The sequence below is a fragment of the Mobula hypostoma genome, chromosome 23, assembly GCF_963921235.1.
Source record: "Mobula hypostoma chromosome 23, sMobHyp1.1, whole genome shotgun sequence".
NCBI classification, from domain to species: Eukaryota; Metazoa; Chordata; class Chondrichthyes; order Myliobatiformes; family Myliobatidae; genus Mobula; species Mobula hypostoma.
Window position 1 is genome coordinate 4650480 of NC_086119.1, and position 20705 is coordinate 4671184.

Sequence of the window (20705 nt, forward strand, 5' to 3'; positions counted from 1 at the left end):
TAGAGAAAGTTTGAATCCATTAGGTCTTTATTCCCTAGAGCGTAGAAGATTGAGGGGAGATTTGATACAAAATTGTGAGGATAAAGGCAAATATTTTTTATCAGAGAATTCATCTGTGGGATTCGGTGGGAACTGGGGGTTGGGAGGTGGGATGGAAAGCCGGGAGGCATCGGGATCAATCCTGGGTCTCTGGCGTGGTGAGGGAGCAGCACTACCCGCTGCGCTGTTTGAAAGGATTGGGACAATCCGGTGGAAGAACACGGGGAGAGGGTTGCGAATGAAAACTGGGGGCAATTATCCAGCACACCCGGAAATCTGTGGACTGTGGGAGGAAACCAGAGCACCCGGAGGAAACCCTTGCCCTCATGCGGAGAATAGAACCATAGAACACTACAGCACAGAAAACAGGCCATTCGGCCCTTCTGGTCTGTGCCGAAACATTATTCCGCTAGTCTGATTTCTCCATACCTCTCCCATCCATGTACAGGCTCCTACAGACCGTGGCAGGAGTTGAATCCCAATCATTGGCGCTGTAAGGGTGTTACGCTGCTGCCCCCAACCTCATTTATTGTGGGTTCGGTGGGATGCAGAAACCCTGTGTGTGGGGGGTGGGGAAGAGGGCTGAGGTCTGGGTTTGGGTTGGTCAGTCGGCCAGGTTTGGAGCTGTCACTGTTTCTCACTGTCACCACCCCCACCCCCAGGTGAACTTCCGCTCGCTCTCGCTGCTTGCACCAACCAGCCTGAAACCGTGTCCCTCCTCCTGTCTGACCAGAGGACCAAGGTCAGCGAGCAGGACTCCAGCGGTAACACGGTTCTCCACGCGCTGGTCACGGTGGCTGACGACACGGAGGACAACACCAAGTTCGTGACGGAAATGTACAACAAGATCTTGATCGAAAACAAAGGCGGCAACTTGGAGGAAGTCCGCAACGTGAAGGGGCTGACTCCCCTGCAACTTGCCGCCAAACTCGGCAAGTTTGAGGTAAGGATTCACCGTCACTGCAGAGAGCTGGTGCTGGGGAGTTCATTCATGGAACTGGGATAAGGAGATGGGTGCAAATAACTTTGGGGTCACCAGTGAACTAGAGGCGTCAATATCCCTCACACCCCTACCAAATCTCTGTGTGTGTGTGTGTGTGTCTCTCTCTCTCTTTTCCCTCTTTCTCTTCCCCTCCCCTCCCCTCTCTCTCACCCCTTCTCTCTCCCTCCCTCCCCTCTCCTTCCCCCACTCCCCTCTCCCTCCCCCCTCCCTCCCACTCCCCTTTCTCCTCTCCCTTCTCTCCCCTCCCTCCCCACCCTCCCCTTTCTTCCCCATCCCCTCTCCCTCCTTCCCTCCCCTTTCTCCTCTCCCCCTCTCTCCCCTCTCTTATCCCCCACTCTCCCCTTTCTTCCCCTTCCCTACCCTCCCCTCTCTTCCCCTTTCCCGCTCCCCTTCTCCCCCTCCTCCTTCTTCCCCCTCCCCCTCCCCCCTCTCTCCTCTCCCCTCTCTCCCCCTCCCTCCCCACCCTCCCCTTTCTTCCCCATCCCCTCTCTCCCTCCTTCCCTCCCCTTTCTCCTCTCCCCTCTCTCCCCCACCCTCCCCTTTCTTCCCCTCCCCTCTCTCCCCCTCCCCATCTCCCATCTCCCCCTCCCCCTATCCTCCCCTTTCTTCCCCCATCTCCCCCCCCCCCGCCTCACCACTATACTCAGACGTGTCCTGACCGGACACCCAAGTTCCAGCCGAGGTGAACGCACCGAATGAGTTTCTCTGTGACGACCCAAGGCTGCCCTCTGCTGGGGATCGGGTGCAGTGTCGGAAGGTGCCGGCTCGTCACCGGAGCTGCTGCGGGAATCTAACGGACACAGTGTGTCCCCTATCCCCCCGCCCCCGCCCCTACCCCCACCAGCAGTCCACAGTTTACACAGTGCTCCCTCTGCACCGCCCAGACGACCTTCCCTGAAAATAGCTGATATTTTCTAACTTTTGCAGATATTTCGAAATATTCTCAGTCGAGAGATAAAAGACAGGAAACATCGCAAACTCTCCCGGAAAGTCACAGACTGGGTTTACGGACCGGTTTCCTCCTCGCTGTATGACATCACAGGAGTGGATACCACGGAAAAGAAATCTGTTCTGCAGATCGTGGTGTTCAACACCAAAATCCAGGCAAGCTTCCTTCAACGTATCCTAGCTGTCCCCCGGCGGTCAGTGTCCTGGCTGTCCCCTAGCGGTCAGTGTCCTGTCTGTCCCCTGGCGGTCAGTGTCCTGGCTGCCCACTTGTGGTCAGTGTCCTGGCTATCCCCTAGCGGTCAGTGTCCTGTCTGTCCCCTGGCGGTCAGTGTCCTGGTTATCCCCTAGCGGTCAGTGTCCTGGCTGCCCACTTGTGGTCAGTGTCCTGGCTATCCCCTAGCGGTCAGTGTCCTGTCTGTCCCCTGGTGGTCAGTGTCCTGGCTATCCCCTAGCGGTCAGTGTCCTGTCTGTCCACTAGCGGTCAGTGACCTGGCTGTCCACTAGCGGTCAGTGTCCTGTCTGTCCCCTAGCGGTCAGTGTCCTGGCTGTCCACTAGCGGTCAGTGACCTGGCTGTCCACTAGCGGTCAGTGTCCTGTCTGTCCCCTGGCGGTCAGTGACCTGGCTGTCCCCTGGCGGTTAGTGTCCTGGCTGTCCACTTGTGGTCAGTGTCCTGGCTGTCCCCTGGCGGTCAGTGACCTGGCTGTCCCCTGGCGGTTAGTGTCCTGGCTGTCCACTTGTGGTCAGTGTCCTGGCTGTCCCCTGGCGGTCAGTGTCCTGGCTGTCCCCTGGCGGTCAGTATCCTGGCTGTCCCCTAGTGGTTAGTGCAACATTTTACGGGGCTGCTGTAAGATTGGGGTTCAATTCTCGCCCGTGTCTGGAAGGAGGTGAAGGAACCCTTAGGAGGCAGTGATCATAACATGATTGAGTTCACTGTGAAATTAGAAAAAGAGAAGCCGAAATCTGATGTGTCGGTGTTTCAGTGGAGTAAAGGAAACTACAGTGGCATGAGAGAGGAACTGGCCAAAGCTGACTGGAAAGGGACATTGGCGGGAAAGACGGCAGAGCAGCAGTGGCTGGAGTTTATGCGAGAAGTGAGGAAGGTGCAAGACAGGTATATTCCAAAAAAGAAGAAATTTTTGAGTGGAAAAGGATGCAACCGTGGTTGACAAGAGAAGTCAAAGCCAAAGTTACAGCTAAGGAGAGGGCATACAAGGAAGCAAAAATTAGTGGGAAGACAGAGGATTGGGAAGTCTTTAAAACCTTACAAAAGGAAACCAAGGAGGTCATTAAGAGAGAAAAGATTAACTATGAAAGGAAACTAGCAAATAATATCAAAGAGGATACTAAAAGCTTTTTCAAGTATATAAAGAGTAAAAGACAGGTGAGAGTAGATATTGGACTGATAGAAAATGATGCTGGAGAAATTGTAATGGGAGATGAGGAGATGGCAGAGGAACTGAACGAGTATTTTGCATCAGTCTTCACAGAGGAAGATATCAACAGTATACCAGACACTCAAGGGTGGCAGAGAAGAGAAGTGTGCGCAGTCACAATTACGACAGAGAAAGTACTCAGGAAGCTGAATCGTCTAAGGGTAGATAAATCTCCCGGACCAAATGGAATGCACCCGCGTGTTCTGAAGGAAGTAGCTGTGGAGATTGCGGAGGCATTTGCAATGATCTTTCAAAAGTCGATAGATTCTGGCATGGTTCCGGAGGACTGGAAGATTGCAAATGTCACTCCGCTATTTAAGAAGGGAGCAAGGAAGCAAAAAGGAAATTATAGACCTGTTAGCTTGACGTCGGTGGTTGGGAAGTTGTTGGAGTCGATTGTCAAGGATGAGGTTACAGAGTACCTGGAGGCATATGACAAGGTAGGCAGAACTCAGCATGGATTCCTTAAAGGAAAATCCTGCCTGACAAACCTATTACAATTTTTTGAGGAAATTACCAGTAGGCTAGACAAGGGAGATGCAGTGGATGTTGTATATTTGGATTTTCAGAAGGCCTTTGACAAGGTGCCACACATAGAAACATAGAAACATAGAAACATAGAAAATAGGTGCAGGAGTAGGCCATTCGGCCCTTCGAGCCTGCACCGCCATTTATTATGATCATGGCTGATCATCCAACTCAGAACCCAGCCTTCCCTCCATACCCCCTGACCCCTGTAGCCACAAGGGCCATATCTAACTTCCTTTTAAACATAGCTAATGAACTGGCCTCAACAGTTTGCTGTGGCAGAGAATTCCACAGATTCACCACTCTCTGTGTGAAGAAGTTTTTCCTAATCTCGGTCCTAAAAGGCTTCCCCTCTATCCTCAAACTGTGACCCCTCGTTCTGGACCTCCCCAACATCAGGAACAATCTTCCCGCATCCAGCCTGTCCAATCCCTTTAGGATCTTATACGTTTCAATCAGATCCCCCCTCAATCTTCTAAATTCCAACGAGTACAAGCCCAGTTCATCCAGTCTTTCTTCATATGAAAGACCTGCCATCCCAGGATATAACAAGATAAGAGCCCATGGAATTACAGGAAAGTTACATACGTGGATAGAGCGTTGGCTGATTGGCAGGAAACAGAGAGTGGGAATAAAGGGATCCTATTCTGGTTGGCTGCCGGTTACCAGTGGTGTTCCACGGGGATCAGTGTTGGGGCCGCTTCTTTTTACATTGTACATCAACGATTTGGATTATGGAATAGATGGCTTTGTGGCTAAGTTTGCTGACGATACGAAGATAGGTGGAGAGGCCGGTAGTGCTGAGGAAATGGAGAGTCTGCAGAGAGACTTGGATAGATTGGAAGAATGGGCAGAGAAGTGGCAAATGAAGTACAATGTTGGAAAGTGTATGGTTATGCACTTTGGCAGAAAAAATAAACGGGCAGACTATTATTTAAATAGGGAAAGAATTCAAAGTTCTGAGATGCAACGGGACTTGGGAGTCCTCGTACAGGATTCCCTTAAAGTTAACCTCCAGGTTGAGTCGGTAGTGAAGAAGGCAAATGCAATGTTGGCATTCATTTCTAGAGGAATAGAGTATAGGAGCAGGGATGTGATGTTGAGGCTCTATAAGGCACTGGTGAGACCTCACTTGGAGTACTGTGGGCAGTTTTGGTCTCCTTATTTAAGAAAGGATGTGCTGACGTTGGAGAGGGTACAGAGAAGATTCACTAGAATGATTCCAGGAATGAGAGGGTTAACATATGAGGAACGTTTGTCCGCTCTTGGACTGTATTCCTTGGAGCTTAGAAGAATGAGGGGAGACCTTATAGAAACATTTTGAATGTTAAAAGGCATGGACAGAGTGGATGTGGCAAAGTTGTTTCCCATGATGGGGGAGTCTAGTACGAGAGGGCATGACTTCAGGGTTGAAGGGCGCCCTTTCAGAACAGAAATGCGAAAAAATTTTTTTAGTCAGAGGGTGGTGAATCTATGGAATTTGTTGCCACGGGCAGCCGTGGAGGCCAAGTCATTGGGTGTCTTTAAGGCAGAGATTGATAGGTATCTGAGTAGCCAGGGCATCAAAGGTTATGGTGAGAAGGCGGGGCAGTGGGACTAAATGGGATAAAATGGATCAGCTCGTGATAAAATGGCGGAGCAGACTCGATGGGCCGAATGGCCTACTTCTGCTCCTTTGTCTTATGGTCTTATGGAGTTTGTGTGTTCTCCACATGGCCACGTGGGTTTCCTCCGGGTGCTCCAGTTTCCTCCCAAAGTCCTGTGGGTCAGGGTTAGTGAGTTGTGGGCACTCTACGTTGGTACCTGGAGGGTGCAATACTTGTGGGCTGCCCGCCACAATCCTCGCTGATTTGATTCGATGCAAATGATGCATTTCACAGCGTCTGTCTTTCCATCTTAAATGTCGCTAATGTACCCGGTACCTTCCCCCCACTGAGCACATTTACAAGGTGCGCTGCCACAAGAAAGCAGCATCCATCATCAAGGACCCCACCATCCAGGCCAGGCTCTCTTCTCGCTACGGCCATCAGAAAGGAGGGACAGGAGCCTTAGGTCCCACACCACCAGGTTCAGGAACAGTTATTACCCCTCAATCATCAGGTTCCTGAACCAGTGTGGATATCTTCACTCACCTCAAATCTGAACTGATTGCACAACCTGTGAACTCAGTTTCAAGGATCCTACAACTCATGTTTTATTTCGTATTTGCACAGCTCTTCTTTTGCACATTGGTTGCTTGTCAGAATTGCTTATGTATAGTTTTTCATAAATTCTGTTGTATTTCTTCGTTTGTGAACGTCTGGAAGAAAATTAATCTCTATATGATAACATATACATACTTTGACAATAGAGTTTCTTTGATTTTGACTTTGAAGAGGGCATGGCCTGGACAGTGAGGCTCCCTCATGCCGGATCCCACCTTCTTGAGGCTTCGCTGTTTGAAGATGACCTTGATGGTGGAGACTAGAGCCCATGAGGGAGCTGTCTGAGTCTACAATCCTCTGCAGCTTTTTGCATTCCTGTGTACTGGGGCGTCCGTACTAGACGGTGATGTGACCTGTCAGATTCCTCTTCAGCATACATCTGCAGAAATTTGCCAGAGTCTTTGGTGACATACTAGATCTCCTCAAACTCCAAATGCATCCAGGACAAACCTTCAGAGATGTTGGCACCCAGGAACTTGAATCCGTTCAACCAATGACAAACGATGTCCAACCCAAAATGTTGACTGTGTTTCTTTTGCCCCAGATGCAGTCTGGCCGGCTGAGTGTTTCCAGTATTTTCTGTTTTCATTCACCTTGATAGTGCCCTGGTTTTGACATCTTCATTTCCAGGCTCAGATGATCTTAACAATTTCTCTCTTGTCCCTTCACCAGAACCGTCATCTGCTGCTTTCGGTGGAACCTTTGAACACTCTACTTCAACAGAAGTGGGAGAAATTTGCAGTTTACATGTTCACTGCCAGCTGCGTGGCCTACGTGCTCTATGTAACCATATTCACCACCATTTACTATGACCGTTCAAATATGTATGAGGTAAGAGGCTCCTCTAAACAACAGAATCCTGCATTTTATAGACGCCTCCCTCCACCAGCTCACACCGATTTAGTGACGTCGGAATGCTTCTTCTTTTCCATTTCCCATTCCACTCCTCCCCTGTACCGCCTCCTCCCCTGCATATCACCTTCCTCTATCATCTCCTCTGCCTTCTCCCTTTCCTCTCCTCCTTCCCTTTCTCCCATGGTCCACTCTCCTAAACTACCAGATTCCTCCTTCTTCAGCCCTTTATCTTTTCACCTATCACCTCCCGGCTTCTCACTTCATCCCCCCCTCTCACCCACCCACCTTCCCCTCTCACCTTATCACCTGTCAACTGGCCCTCCTTCCCCTCCTCCACCTTCTCCCACCCCCTTTCCTTTCCAGTCCCGATGAAGCATCTCATCCCGAAATGTTGACTCTTTATTCCTCTCCATAGCTGCCGCCCGACCTGCTGAGTTCCTCCAGTATTTTGTGTGCATGTGACTCTGTAAAGTTATGCATTATCAGGCAAAATGAAAGTTATTGGAATCTCTCAGCCAAGCAGCATTTTACAGTGAATGTGTAATTTCAGTTTCCACTTCAGCTAAACACCACAGCTCCTTCATGGCAGCTCAATGGGCGAGTCTTCATTCTACTGTGGGCTTTTCTTTTGTTGATCATAGAGGTAAGTAACAATCATTTAATTTGGTTGCTCTACACAGCAGGCAGGTGTGGCGGATTACTGGGAAGATACTCTTTGTTTAAAAATACTTGGTTTTTATTGTTTTGCCAATAACAGAACAAATGGATAGACAGGGTCATCATTAGATGAAGTAAAATCCGTATCTTATAATAGAAAAAATGAATAGCGAAATGGGTTACATTGCCGTACCACGGCTAACCAAACTCTTATGTCCATAATTGTCCTTCAAAGTCTGAGGGGACCTTAAGATCCATAACTCTGAAGTCCATTCTGCAGGTCCCCTCATAAGAAGAAATAAAACAAAGTTCTTCAAACCAAATAAATGTGCAGTGAAGAAATCATTTCAGGCTCAGATAAAATGTCCAATTTTCCCAGTAGCTTTCAAATTTTTAGTGGCATGTTTCAGAGAGAAAGTCAGTTGTTCCATAACATAAATTTCTTGAACTATTTCTATCCATTCCAGGACTATAGGAGACTCTTTGCTTCGCCATTTCAATAGACAATATAGACAATAGACAATAAGTGCTGGAGTAGGCCATTCGGCCCTTCGAGCCAGCACCACCATTCACTGTGATCATGGCTGATCATCCACAATCAGTATCCAGTTCCTGCCTTATCCCCATAACCTTTGATTCCGCTATCTTTAAGAGCTCTATCCATCTCTTTCTTGAAAGCATCCAGAGACTTGACCTCCACAGCCTTCTGGGGCAGAGCATTCCATATATCCACCACTCTCTGGGTGAAAAAGTTTTTCCTCAACTCCATCCTAAATGGCCTACCCCTTATTCTTAAACTGTGGCCTCTGGTTCTGGACTCACCCATCAGCGGGAACATGCTTCCTGCCTGCAGCGTGTCCAATCCCTTAATAATCTTATAAGTTTCAATAAGATCCCCTCTCAGCCTTCTAAATTCAAGAGTATACAAGCCCAGTCGCTCTGATCTTTCGACGTATGACAGTCCCGCCATGCCAGGAATTAACCTTGTGAACCTACGCTGCACTCCCTCAATAGCAAGAATGTCCTTCCTCAAATTTGGAGACCAAAACTGCACACAGTACTCCAGGTAATTGCTTTCTTACTGGCTGCTAGTAGTATTTGTAACAAATATCTTTCATGTTTTTTGAGCCCATTTGGTACATTACCCAAATAAATAACGTTAAAGTCAAAATTAATCTCTGGGCTGGGGAAGTTACTCTTTTGAGGCTGCGTCCGAGAAGGGATTGAGTGTAACGTAGCAAAATTTGCTGATGACACTAAACTGAGTGGAAAAGCAAATTGTACAGAGGATGTGGAGAGTCTGCAGAGGGATATAGATAGATTAAGTGAGTGGGCCAAGGTCTGGCAGATGGAATACAACGTTGGTAAATGTGAGATCATCCACTTTGGAAGGAATAATAGAAGAGCAGATTATTATTTAAATGGTGAAAGATTGCAGCATCCTGTTGTGTAGAGGGACTTGGGAGTGCTTGTGCATGAATCACAAAAAGTTGGCCTGCAGGTACAACAGGTTATCAAGAAGGCAAATGGAATGTTGGCCTTCATTGCTAGAGGGATTGAATTCAAGAGCAGGGAGGTCATGCTGCAACTATACAGGGTACTGGTGAGGCCGCACCTGGAGTACTGTGTGCAGTTGTGGTCTCCATACTTGAGGAAGGATATACTGGCTTTGGAGACAGTGCAGAGGAGGTTCACCAGGTTGATTCCAGAGATGAAGAGGTTAACCTATGAAGAGAAATTGAGTCGCCTGGGACTATATTCTCTGGAATTCAGAAGAATGAGAGGGGATCTTATAGAAACATACAAAATTTTGAAAGGGATAGATAAGATAGTAGAAAAGTTGTTTCCATTGGTAGGTGAGACTAGAACTAGGGGACATTGCCTCAAGATTCAGGGGAGAAGATTTAGGACGGAGATGAGAAGAAACTGTTTTTCCCAGAGAGTACTGAATCTGTGGAATTCTCTGCCCGGGGAACAGTTGAGACTTCTTCACTAAATATATTTAAGATACGGTTAGGTAGATTTTTACATAGCAGGGGAATTAAGGGTAATGGGGAAGAGGCACGTAGATGGAGCTGAGTTTACAGACAGATCAGCCATGATCTTATTGAGTGGCGGGGCAGGCTTGATGGGCCAGATGGCCAACTCCTGCTCCTATTTGTTATGTTCTTCTGTAAAAGTAAGGGAGTGTCACTGCAAAGGGACAGGAGACCAGTATGGTCTCAAAGGGCATACTCTGCTGGGCGCTGCTCTGGTCCTGTTAACTAAGGCAGGGTATGCTACCGAATGAGGAGGTGTGAACAGTGTTCAGTGCATTGAAGTTGGAATGATCAATCACAGGATTACGGTCCCCTTGGGGCAATCATGCACAGCCCTAATGGCTGATGGTGATGGCGATGCCGTCTGTCTGTCTGGAAGGGCAATGCAGTGTGGCACTGGAGTGACCACTCAAGGGCACAGGCCTGGGCGAGAGGTATGGAGATCCTGGGGTGCCCAGTCGTCAAGGTCCCCCACTCGGCCTCACCGGTGTGGTCCTAAGGAAAGCCTATGAAGCAATACATTTGGCACCAGCTCAGCTGCAGGAGCTGCCAGGAGGATGTTCAGTGACATCCCGCCCCTTAGGGACTCCACTCTGGGTTTACTCCATAGCCTTTGTCTCTCCCCAGCCTGCCCACAAGGAAATCTCATCACTAGAGTTTAGAAAAACCATAACCACTTTGATCACTTTGCATTGAAATTGACTTTTTTCATTCTAATTGTATTCTTCCTTGTAAAAATGGCAAGACCGTGAGACATTGGAGCAGAATTTGGCCATTCATGTTATTGTGCACGTTGGGTGTCAAGCAGGCCATTTCTTTAGCACTTTGGCTATTTTTTACAAGGCTAAGTTTCTAGCTCAATGCTCGACCCAGCACGGATGGGAATGGTGCAGGGAGCCGGCCGGATTTGAATGCTGGACCATTTGCCTCAAAGTCCAGTGCTGATGCCACTACACCCCCAACCAGCTTGCATGTTTGAGCAACACACACAAAATCATTTGGACTATTTAGGGCCACTTTCGCTGGAGAAGTGAGCGTTAGGCCCAAGTTCACTTGAGAAGTGAGAGCCTTAGGCCCACGTTCACTGGAGAAGTGAGAGCCTTAGGCCCGTGTTCACTTGAGAAGTGAGAGCCTTAGGCCTACGTTCACTGGGGAAGTGAGACCCTTAGGCCCGTGTTCACTTGAGAAGTGAGAGCTTTAGGCCCACATTCACTGGGGAAGTGAGAGCCTTAGGCCCGTGTTCACTTGAGAAGTGAGAGCCTTAGGCCTACGTTCACTGGGGAAGTGAGACCCTTAGGCCCGTGTTCACTTGAGAAGTGAGAGCTTTAGGCCCACATTCACTGGGGAAGTGAGAGCCTTAGGCCCGTGTTCACTTGAGAAGTGAGAGCTTTAGGCCCACATTCACTGGGGAAGTGAGAGCTTTAGGCCCACGTTCACTTGAGAAGTGAGAGCTTTAGGCCCACGTTCACTGGGGAAGTGAGAGCCTTAGGCCTACGTTCACTGGGGAAGTGAGACCCTTAGGCCCGTGTTCACTTGAGAAGTGAGAGCTTTAGGCCCACATTCACTGGGGAAGTGAGAGCCTTAGGCCCACGTTCACTGGAGAAGTGAGAGCCTTAGGCCCGTGTTCACTTGAGAAGTGAGAGCTTTAGGCCCGTGTTCACTTGAGAAGTGAGAGCCTTAGGCCCACATTCACTGGGGAAGTGAGAGCCTTAGGCCTACGTTCACTGGGGAAGTGAGACCCTTAGGCCCGTGTTCACTTGAGAAGTGAGAGCTTTAGGCCCACATTCACTGGGGAAGTGAGAGCCTTAGGCCCACGTTCACTGGAGAAGTGAGAGCCTTAGGCCCGTGTTCACTTGAGAAGTGAGAGTGCACTTAAATATATAAATTTCTTAAACAGGATTGAGGTGGATGACGAGATGCTGTTCCAAAGGGTGGGAGGTCTAGAACCAGGGGAATAAAACCAGAAGAATGATCTCTGAGTTGTCAAATGAAGGGTCTTGGCCCAAACGTTGACTGTTTATTCCCCTCCATAGATGCTGCCTGACCTGCTGAGTTCCTCCAGCATTTTGTGTGAGTTGCTCTGCATTTCCAGTATCTGCAGACTTCCTCGTGAGATGTGTTGTTTTGTGGCAGCCGTTCATGACAGAGACATAACAATGATTATAAAATATTCAATTAAACAGTGCCCAAACAGGAATGAAGTCGTGTTCGTGGACTCCCCCGAAATCTGTCCTCACGGCTGACCTTAAGGAGATTGCGTGGTCTCCCTGTGACCATGTGGGTTTCCTCCGGGTGCCCTGGTTTCCCCCACAGTCCAAAGACGCACCAGTTTGGATTTCTGAGTCGTGGACATGCTATGTAGGCGCCGGAAACTTGGTGACTTCTGCCCCCGGGTCATTCTCTGATTGTGTTGCTGTACGTTTCGATGCTCTGATGTACCTCTGACAAATAAAACTAATCTCAATCAGGCAGGACAGATTAGAGGGCTTGTCTACTGAGTCCTTGTGGGTGGAGCTGAGAAACAGGAAAGGTATGGCCACATTAATGGGATTGTATTACAGACCACCCAATAGTCAAAGAGAATTGGAAGTGCAAATCTGCAGAGAGATAGCAGGCAACTGCAGGAAACATAAAGTTGTGGTGGTAGGAGATTTTAATTTTCCATATATTGATTGGGTCTCCCATACTGTTAGGGGTCTAGATGGTTTAGAGTTTGTAAAATGTGTTCAGGAAAGTTTTCTAAATCAATATATAGAGGGACCAACTAGAGGGGATGCAATATTGGATCTCCTGTTAGGAAACGAGTTAGGACAAGTGACAGAAGTCTGTGTAGGGGAGCACTTTGGTTCCAGTGATCATAACACCATTAGTTTCAACTTGATCATGGACAAGGATAGATCTGGTCCTAGGGTTGAGGTTCTTAACTGGAAGAAGGCCAAATTTGAAGAAATGAGAAAGGATCTAAAAAGCGTGGATTGGGACAGGTTGTTCTCTGGCATGGATGTGATCGGTAGGTGGGAAGCTTTCAAAGCAGAAATTTTGAGAGTGCAGAATTTGTATGTTCCTGTCAGGATTAAAGGCAAGGTGAATAAGAATAAGGAACCTTGGTTCTCAAGGGATATTGCAACTCTGATAAAGAAGAAGAGGGAGTTGTATGACGTGTATAGGAAGCAGGGAGTAAATAAGGTGCTTGAGGAGTATAAGAAGTGCAAGAAAATATTTAAGAAAGAAATCAGGAGGGCTAAAAGAAGACATGAGGTTGCCTTGGCAGTCAAAGTGAAGGATAATCCGAAGAGCTTTTACAGGTATATTAAGAGCAAAAGGATTGTAAGGGATAAAATTGGTCCTCTTGAAGATCAGAGTGGTCGGCTATGTGCGGAACCAAAGGAAATGGGGGAGATCTTAAACAGGTTTTTTGCGTCTGTATTTACTAAGGAAACTGGCATGAAGTCTATGGAATTAAGGGAATCAAGTAGTGAGATCATGGAAACTGTACAGATCGAAAAGGAGGAGGTCCTTGCTGTCTTGAGGAAAATTAAAGTGGATAAATCCCCGGGACCTGACAGGGTGTTCCCTCGGACCTTGAAGGAGACTAGTGTTGAAATTGCGGGGGCCCTGGCAGAAATATTTAAAATGTCACTGTCTACAGGTGATGTGCCGGAGAATTGGAGAGTGGCTCATGTTGTTCCGTTGTTTAAAAAAGGATCGAAAAGTAATCCAGGAAATTATAGGCCAGTAAGTTTAATGTCGGTAGTAGGTAAGTTATTGGAGGGAGTACTAAGAGACAGAATCTGCAAGCATTTGGATAGACTGGGACTTATTAGGAGAGTCAACATGGCTTTGTGCGTGGTAGGTCATGTTTGACCAATCTATTGGAGTTTTTCGAGGAGGTTACCAGGAAAGTGGATGAAGGGAAGGCAGTGGATATTGTCTACATGGACTTCAGTAAGGCCTTTGACAAGGTCCCGCATGGGAGGTTAGTTAGGAAAATTCAGTTGCTAGATATACATGGAGAGGTGGTAAATTGGATTAGTCATTGGCTCGATGGAAGAAGCCAGAGAGTGGTGGTAGAGAATTGCTTCTCCGAGTGGAGGCCTGTGACTAGTGGTGTGCCACAGGGATCAGTGCTTGGTCCATTGTTATTTGTCATCTATATCAATGATCTGGATGATAATGTGGTAAATTGGATCAGCAAGTTTGCTGATGATACAAAGATTGGAGGTGTAATAGACAGTGAGGAAGGTTTTCAGAGCCTGCAGAGGGACTTGGACCAGCTGGAAAAATGGGCTAAAAAATGGCAGATGGAGTTTAATACTGACAAGTGTGAGGTATTGCACGTTGGAAGGACAAACCAACGTAGAACATACAGGGTTAATGGTAAGGCACTGAGGAGTGCAGTGGAACAGAGGGATCTGAGAATACAGATACAAAATTCCCTAAAATTGGCGTCACAGGTAGATAGGGTCGTAAAGAGAGCTTTTGGTACATTGGCCTTTATTAATCAAAGTATTGAGTATAAGAGCTGGAATGTTATGATGAGGTTGTATAAGGCATTGGTGAGGCCGAATCTGGAGTATTGTATTCAGTTTTGGTCACCAAATTACAGGAAGGATATAAATAAGGTTGAAAGAGTGCAGAGAAGGTTTACAAGGATGTTGCCGGGACTTGAGAAACTCAGTTACAGAGAAAGGTTGAATAAGTTGGGACTTTATTCCCTGGAGCATAGAAGAATGAGGGGAGATTTGATAGAGGTATATAAAATTATGATGGGTATAGATAGAGTGAATGCAAGCAGGCTTTTTCCACTGAGGCAAGGGGAGAAAAAAACCAGAGGACATGGGCTAAGGGTGAGGGGGGAAAAGTTTAAAGGGAACATTAGGGGGGGCTTCTTCACACAGAGTGGTGGGAGTATGGAATGAGCTGCCAGATGAGGTGGTACATGCGGGTTCTTTTTTAACATTTAAGAATAAATTGGACAGATACATGGATGGGAGGTGTATGGAGGGATATGGTCCGTGTGCAGGTTAGTGGGACTAGGCAGTAAATGGTTCGGCACAGCCAAGAAGGGCCAAAAGGCCTGTTTCTGTGCTGTAGTGTCTATGGTATGGTTTCTATGGTAATATCTGAAGATCTTAATCTTACCTGGCAGCCTGCTTCATCAGATAAGCACAGACAACAGCTTTGGAACAGTTTCTTCCCCTCTGCCATCAGATTTCCGAACTGTCCACAAACCCATGGACACCATCTCACTATTTTGCTCTGTTTTTGCACTATCATATTTTATATACTCTTATTGAAATTTATATTAATCTTTTTATGTATTGCACTGTTCTGCTGCCACAAAACTGGAAGTTTTCTGAGCAACACACACAAAATGCCGGAGGAATTCAGAAGGCCAGGCAGCATCCGTGGAAAAGAGTACAGTCAACGTTTCAGGCCGAGATCCTTCAGCAGGACTCTTGCTTGTAAAAGTTTTCCGACATCAATCAGTGATAATAAACGTGATTCTGAGATGGTGTGTCATAGAAACATAGAAACATAGAAAATAGGTGCAGGAGTAGGCCATTCGGCCCTTTGAGCCTGCACTGCCATTCAGTATGATCATGGCTGATCATCCAACTCAGAACCCCGCCCCAGCCTTCCCTCCATACCCCCTGACCCCCGTAGCCACAAGGGCCATATCTAACTCCCTCTTAAACACAGCCAATGAACTGGCCTCAACTGTTTCCTGTGGCAGAGAATTCCACAGATTCACCACTCTCTGTGTGAAGAAGTTTTTCCTAATTTCGGTCCTAAAAGGCTTCCCCTCTATCCTCAAACTGTGGCCCCTCGTTCTGGACTTCCCCAACATCGGGAACAATCTTCCTGCATCTAGCCTGTCCAATCCCTTTAGGATTTTATACGTTTCAATCAGATCCCCCCTGAATCTTCTAAATTCCAACGAGTACAAGCCCAGTTCATCCAATCTTTCTTCATATGAAAGTCCTGCCATCCCAGGAATCAATCTGGTGAACTTTCTTTGTACTCCCTCTATTGCAAGGATGTCTTTCCTTGTCCTTGCCGAGGGGATGTCGTCTCTAGTGCTCTTTTCCTTTCGCGCTGGACTGTTGTACTGAGGTAGAGTCTGGGTTGGGTAGAGATGTTTTGTTAACTTTGCCGGTCTTTCTCTGTCGTGACCGGTATTGGTTCTCCGGAGCTGGTTGTCTTGGTTCGATGAGCCAACTTCTGTTTGTCTGAAGTGTCAGTTCGGGTGGTGTTTTAACGCCCGTTTCCCCTTGTAGATCGTGATGATCAGCCAGCTGAGGCTCCCGGACCTCCAGTCGGTGGTGACAGAAGCCTGGTTCCACATTCTCTTGTGAGTTTCTCGCCGGCATTACGGAGGCGTAGTGGCTGGCGTCGGCGCTCTGCAGCGCCAGCGACCGGGGGTCAGTTCTTGCTGCTGTCTGTAAGGAGTTTTCACGTTCTCCCCGTTTCCTCCAGGTGCTCAGTCTCCCACAGTCCAGAAAGGTACCGGATAGGGTTCGGGTTAGTCAGTAACCACACACAACACGGTACCGGTTAGGGGTTTGGTTTAGTCAGTAACCACACACAACACGGTACCGGTTAGGGGTTCGGGTTAGTCAGTAACCACACACAACACGGTACCGGATAGGGTTCGGGTTAGTCAGTAACCACACACAAAACGGTACCGGTTAGGGGTTAGTCAGTAACCACACACAACACGGTACCGGTTAGGGGTTTGGTTTAGTCAGTAACCACACACAAAACGGTACCGGTTAGGGGTTAGTCAGTAACCACACACAACACGGTACCGGTTAGGGGTTAGTCAGTAACCACACACAACACAGTACCGGTTAGGGGTTAGTCAGTAACCACACACAACACGGTACCGGTTAGGGGTTTGGTTTAGTCAGTAACCACACACAGCACGGTACCGGTTAGGGGTTAGTCAGTAACCACACACAACATGGTACCGGTTAGGGGTTCAGGTTAGTCAGTAACCACACACAACACGGTACCGGTTAGGAGTTCAGGTTAGTCAGTAACCACACACAAAACGGTACCGGTTAGGGGTTAGTCAGTAACCACACACAACATGGTACCGGTTAGGGGTTCGGGTTAGTCAGTAACCACACACAAAACGGTACCGGTTAGGGGTTCGGGTTAGTCAGTAACCACACACAACACGGTACCGGTTAGGGGTTAGTCAGTAACCACACACAACACGGTACCGGTTAGGGGTTCGGGTTAGTCAGTAACCACACACAAAACGGTACCGGTTAGGGGTTTGGTTTACTCAGTAACCACACACAACACGGTACCGGTTAGGGGTTAGTCAGTAACCACACACAACACAGTACCGGTTAGGGGTTAGTCAGTAACCACACACAACACGGTACCGGTTAGGGGTTAGTCAGTAACCACACACAACACGGTACCGGTTAGGGGTTCGGGTTAGTCAGTAACCACACACAAAACGGAACCGGTTAGGGGTTCGGGTTAGTCAGTAACCACACACAACACGGTACTGGTTAGGGGTTCGGGTTAGTCAGTAACCACACACAAAACGGTACCGGTTAGGGGTTCGGGTTAGTCAGTAACCACACACAAAATGGTACCGGTTAGGGATTAGTCAGTAACCACACACAACTCGGTACCGGTTAGGGGTTCGGGTTAGTCAGTAACCACACACAACACGGTACCGGTTAGGGGTTAGTCAGTAACCACACACAACTCGGTACCGGTTAGGGGTTCGGGTTAGTCAGTAACCACACACAAAATGGTACCGGTTAGGGGTTAGTCAGTAACCACACACAACACGGTACCGGTTAGGGGTTCGGGTTAGTCAGTAACCACACACAAAACGGTACCGGTTAGCGGTTCGGGTTAGTCAGTAACCACACACAACACGGTACCGGTTAGGGGTTCGGGTTAGTCAGTAACCACACACAAAACGGTACCGGTTAGCGGTTCGGGTTAGTCAGTAACCACACACAACACGGTACCGGTTAGGGGTTAGTCAGTAACCACACACAACACGGTACCGGTTAGGGGTTCGGGTTAGTCAGTAACCACACACAACACAGTACCGGTTAGGGGTTAGTCAGTAACCACACACAACACAGTACCGGTTAGGGGTTAGTCAGTAACCACACACAACACAGTACCAGTTAGGGGTTAGTCAGTAACCACACACAACACGGTACCGGTTAGGGGCTAGGTTTAGTCAGTAACCACACACAACACGGTACCGGTTAGGGGTTAGTCAGTAACCACACACAACATGGTACCGGTTAGGGGTTCGGGTTAGTCAGTAACCACACACAACACGGTACCGGTTAGGGGTTTGGGTTAGTCAGTAACCACACACAACATGGTACCGGTTAGAGGTTCGGGTTAGTCAGTAACCACACACAAAACGGTACCGGTTAGGGGTTAGTCAGTAACCACACACAACATGGTACCGGTTAGGAGTTCGGGTTAGTCAGTAACCACACACAAAACGGTACCGGTTAGGGGTTCGGGTTAGTCAGTAACCACACACAACACGGTACCGGTTAGGGGTTAGTCAGTAACCACACACAACACGGTACCGGTTAGGGGTTCGGGTTAGTCAGTAACCACACACAACACGGTACCGGTTAGGGGTTCGGGTTAGTCAGTAACCACACACAACACGGTACCGGTTAGGGGTTAGTCAGTAACCACACACAACATGGTACCGGTTAGGGGTTCGGGTTAGTCAGTAACCACACACAACACGGTACCGGTTAGGGGTTCGGGTTAGTCAGTAACCACACACAAAATGGTACCGGTTAGGGGTTAGTCAGTAACCACACACAAAACGGAACCGGTTAGGGGTTCGGGTTAGTCAGTAACCACACACAACACGGTACTGGTTAGGGGTTCGGGTTAGTCAGTAACCACACACAACACGGTACCGGTTAGGGGTTCGGGTTAGTCAGTAACCACACACAACACGGTACCGGTTAGGGGTTCGGGTTAGTCAGTAACCACACACAACACGGTACCGGTTAGGGGTTAGTCAGTAACCACACACAACTCGGTACCGGTTAGGGGTTCGGGTTAGTCAGTAACCACACACAAAACGGTACCGGTTAGGGGTTAGTCAGTAACCACACACAACACGGTACCGGTTAGGGGTTCGGGTTAGTCAGTAACCACACACAACACGGTACCGGTTAGGGGTTAGTCAGTAACCACACACAACACGGTACCGGTTAGGGGTTCGGGTTAGTCAGTAACCACACACAAAACGGTACCGGTTAGGGGTTCGGGTTAGTCAGTAACCACACACAACACGGTACCGGTTAGGGGTTAGTCAGTAACCACACACAACTCGGTACCGGTTAGGGGTTCGGGTTAGTCAGTAACCACACACAAAATGGTACCGGTTAGGGGTTAGTCAGTAACCACAGACAACTCGGTACCGGTTAGGGGTTCGGGTTAGTCAGTAACCACACACAACACGGTACCGGTTAGGGGTTAGTCAGTAACCACACACAACTCGGTACCGGTTAGGGGTTCGGGTTAGTCAGTAACCACACACAAAATGGTACCGGTTAGGGGTTAGTCAGTAACCACACACAACACGGTACCGGTTAGGGGTTCGGGTTAGTCAGTAACCACACACAACACAGTACCGGTTAGGGGTTCGGGTTAGTCAGTAACCACACACAAAACGGTACCGGTTAGGGGTTCATCAGTAACCACACACAACACGGTACCGGTTAGGGGTTAGTCAGTAACCACACACAACACGGTACCGGTTAGGGGTTAGTCAGTAACCACACACAACACGGTACCGGTTAGGGGTTCGGGTTAGTCAGTAACCACACACAAAACGGTACCGGTTAGCGGTTCGGGTTAGTCAGTAACCACACACAACACGGTACCGGTTAGGGGTTCGGGTTAGTCAGTAACCACACACAAAACGGTACCGGTTAGCGGTTCGGGTTAGTCAGTAACCACACACAACACGGTACCGGTTAGAGGTTAGTCAGTAACCACACACAAAACGGTACCGGTTAGGGGTTAGTCAGTAACCACACACAACACAGTACCGGTTAGGGGTTAGTCAGTAACCACACACAACACAGTACCGGTTAGGGGTTAGTCAGTAACCACACACAACACAGTACCGGTTAGGGGTTAGTCAGTAACCACACACAACACGGTACCAGTTAGGAGTTAGTCAGTAACCACACACAACACGGTACCGGTTAGGGGCTTGGTTTAGTCAGTAACCACACACAACACGGTACCGGTTAGGGGTTAGTCAGTAACCACGCACAACATGGTACCGGTTAGGGGTTCGGGTTAGTCAGTAACCACACACAAAACGGTACCGGTTAGGGGTTTGGGTTAGTCAGTAACCACACACAAAACGGTACCGGTTAGGGGTTAGTCAGTAACCACACACAACATGGTACCGGTTAGGGGTTCGGGTTAGTCAGTAACCACACACAAAACGGTACCGGTTAGGGGTTCGGGTTAGTCAGTAACCACACACAACACGGTACCGGTTAGGGGTTAGTCAGTAACCACACACAACACAGTACCGGTTAGGGGTTAGTCAGTAACCACACACAACACGGTACCGGTTAGGGGTTCGGGTTAGTCAGTAACCACACACAACACAGTACCGGTTAGGGGTTAGTCAGTAACCACACACAACACAGTACCGGTTAGGGGTTAGTCAGTAACCACACACAACACAGTACCGGTTAGGGGTTAGTCAGTAACCACACACAACACGGTACCGGTTAGGGGTTCGGTTTAGTCAGTAACCACACACAACACGGTACCGGTTAGGGGTTAGTCAGTAACCACACACAACATGGTACCGGTTAGGGGTTCGGGTTAGTCAGTAACCACACACAACACGGTACCGGTTAGGGGTTTGGGTTAGTCAGTAACCACACACAACATGGTACCGGTTAGAGGTTCGGGTTAGTCAGTAACCACACACAAAAC

General features: G+C 48.4%; 1 protein-coding gene across 2 annotated transcripts in view; it reads left to right on the forward strand.

Moving 5' to 3' along the window:
- LOC134336938 (transient receptor potential cation channel subfamily V member 3-like) overlaps positions 1-20705 on the forward strand; it is a 55496-nt gene that overhangs the window by 15032 nt on the left and 19759 nt on the right. For both annotated transcript variants that reach the window (XM_063031630.1, XM_063031629.1), the window contains exons 6-10: positions 702-982; positions 1970-2146; positions 6829-6987; positions 7562-7654; positions 15989-16062. In XM_063031630.1, the coding sequence (XP_062887700.1) occupies positions 702-982; positions 1970-2146; positions 6829-6987; positions 7562-7654; positions 15989-16062 (784 nt within the window). The remainder of the gene's footprint in view (positions 1-701; positions 983-1969; positions 2147-6828; positions 6988-7561; positions 7655-15988; positions 16063-20705) is intronic.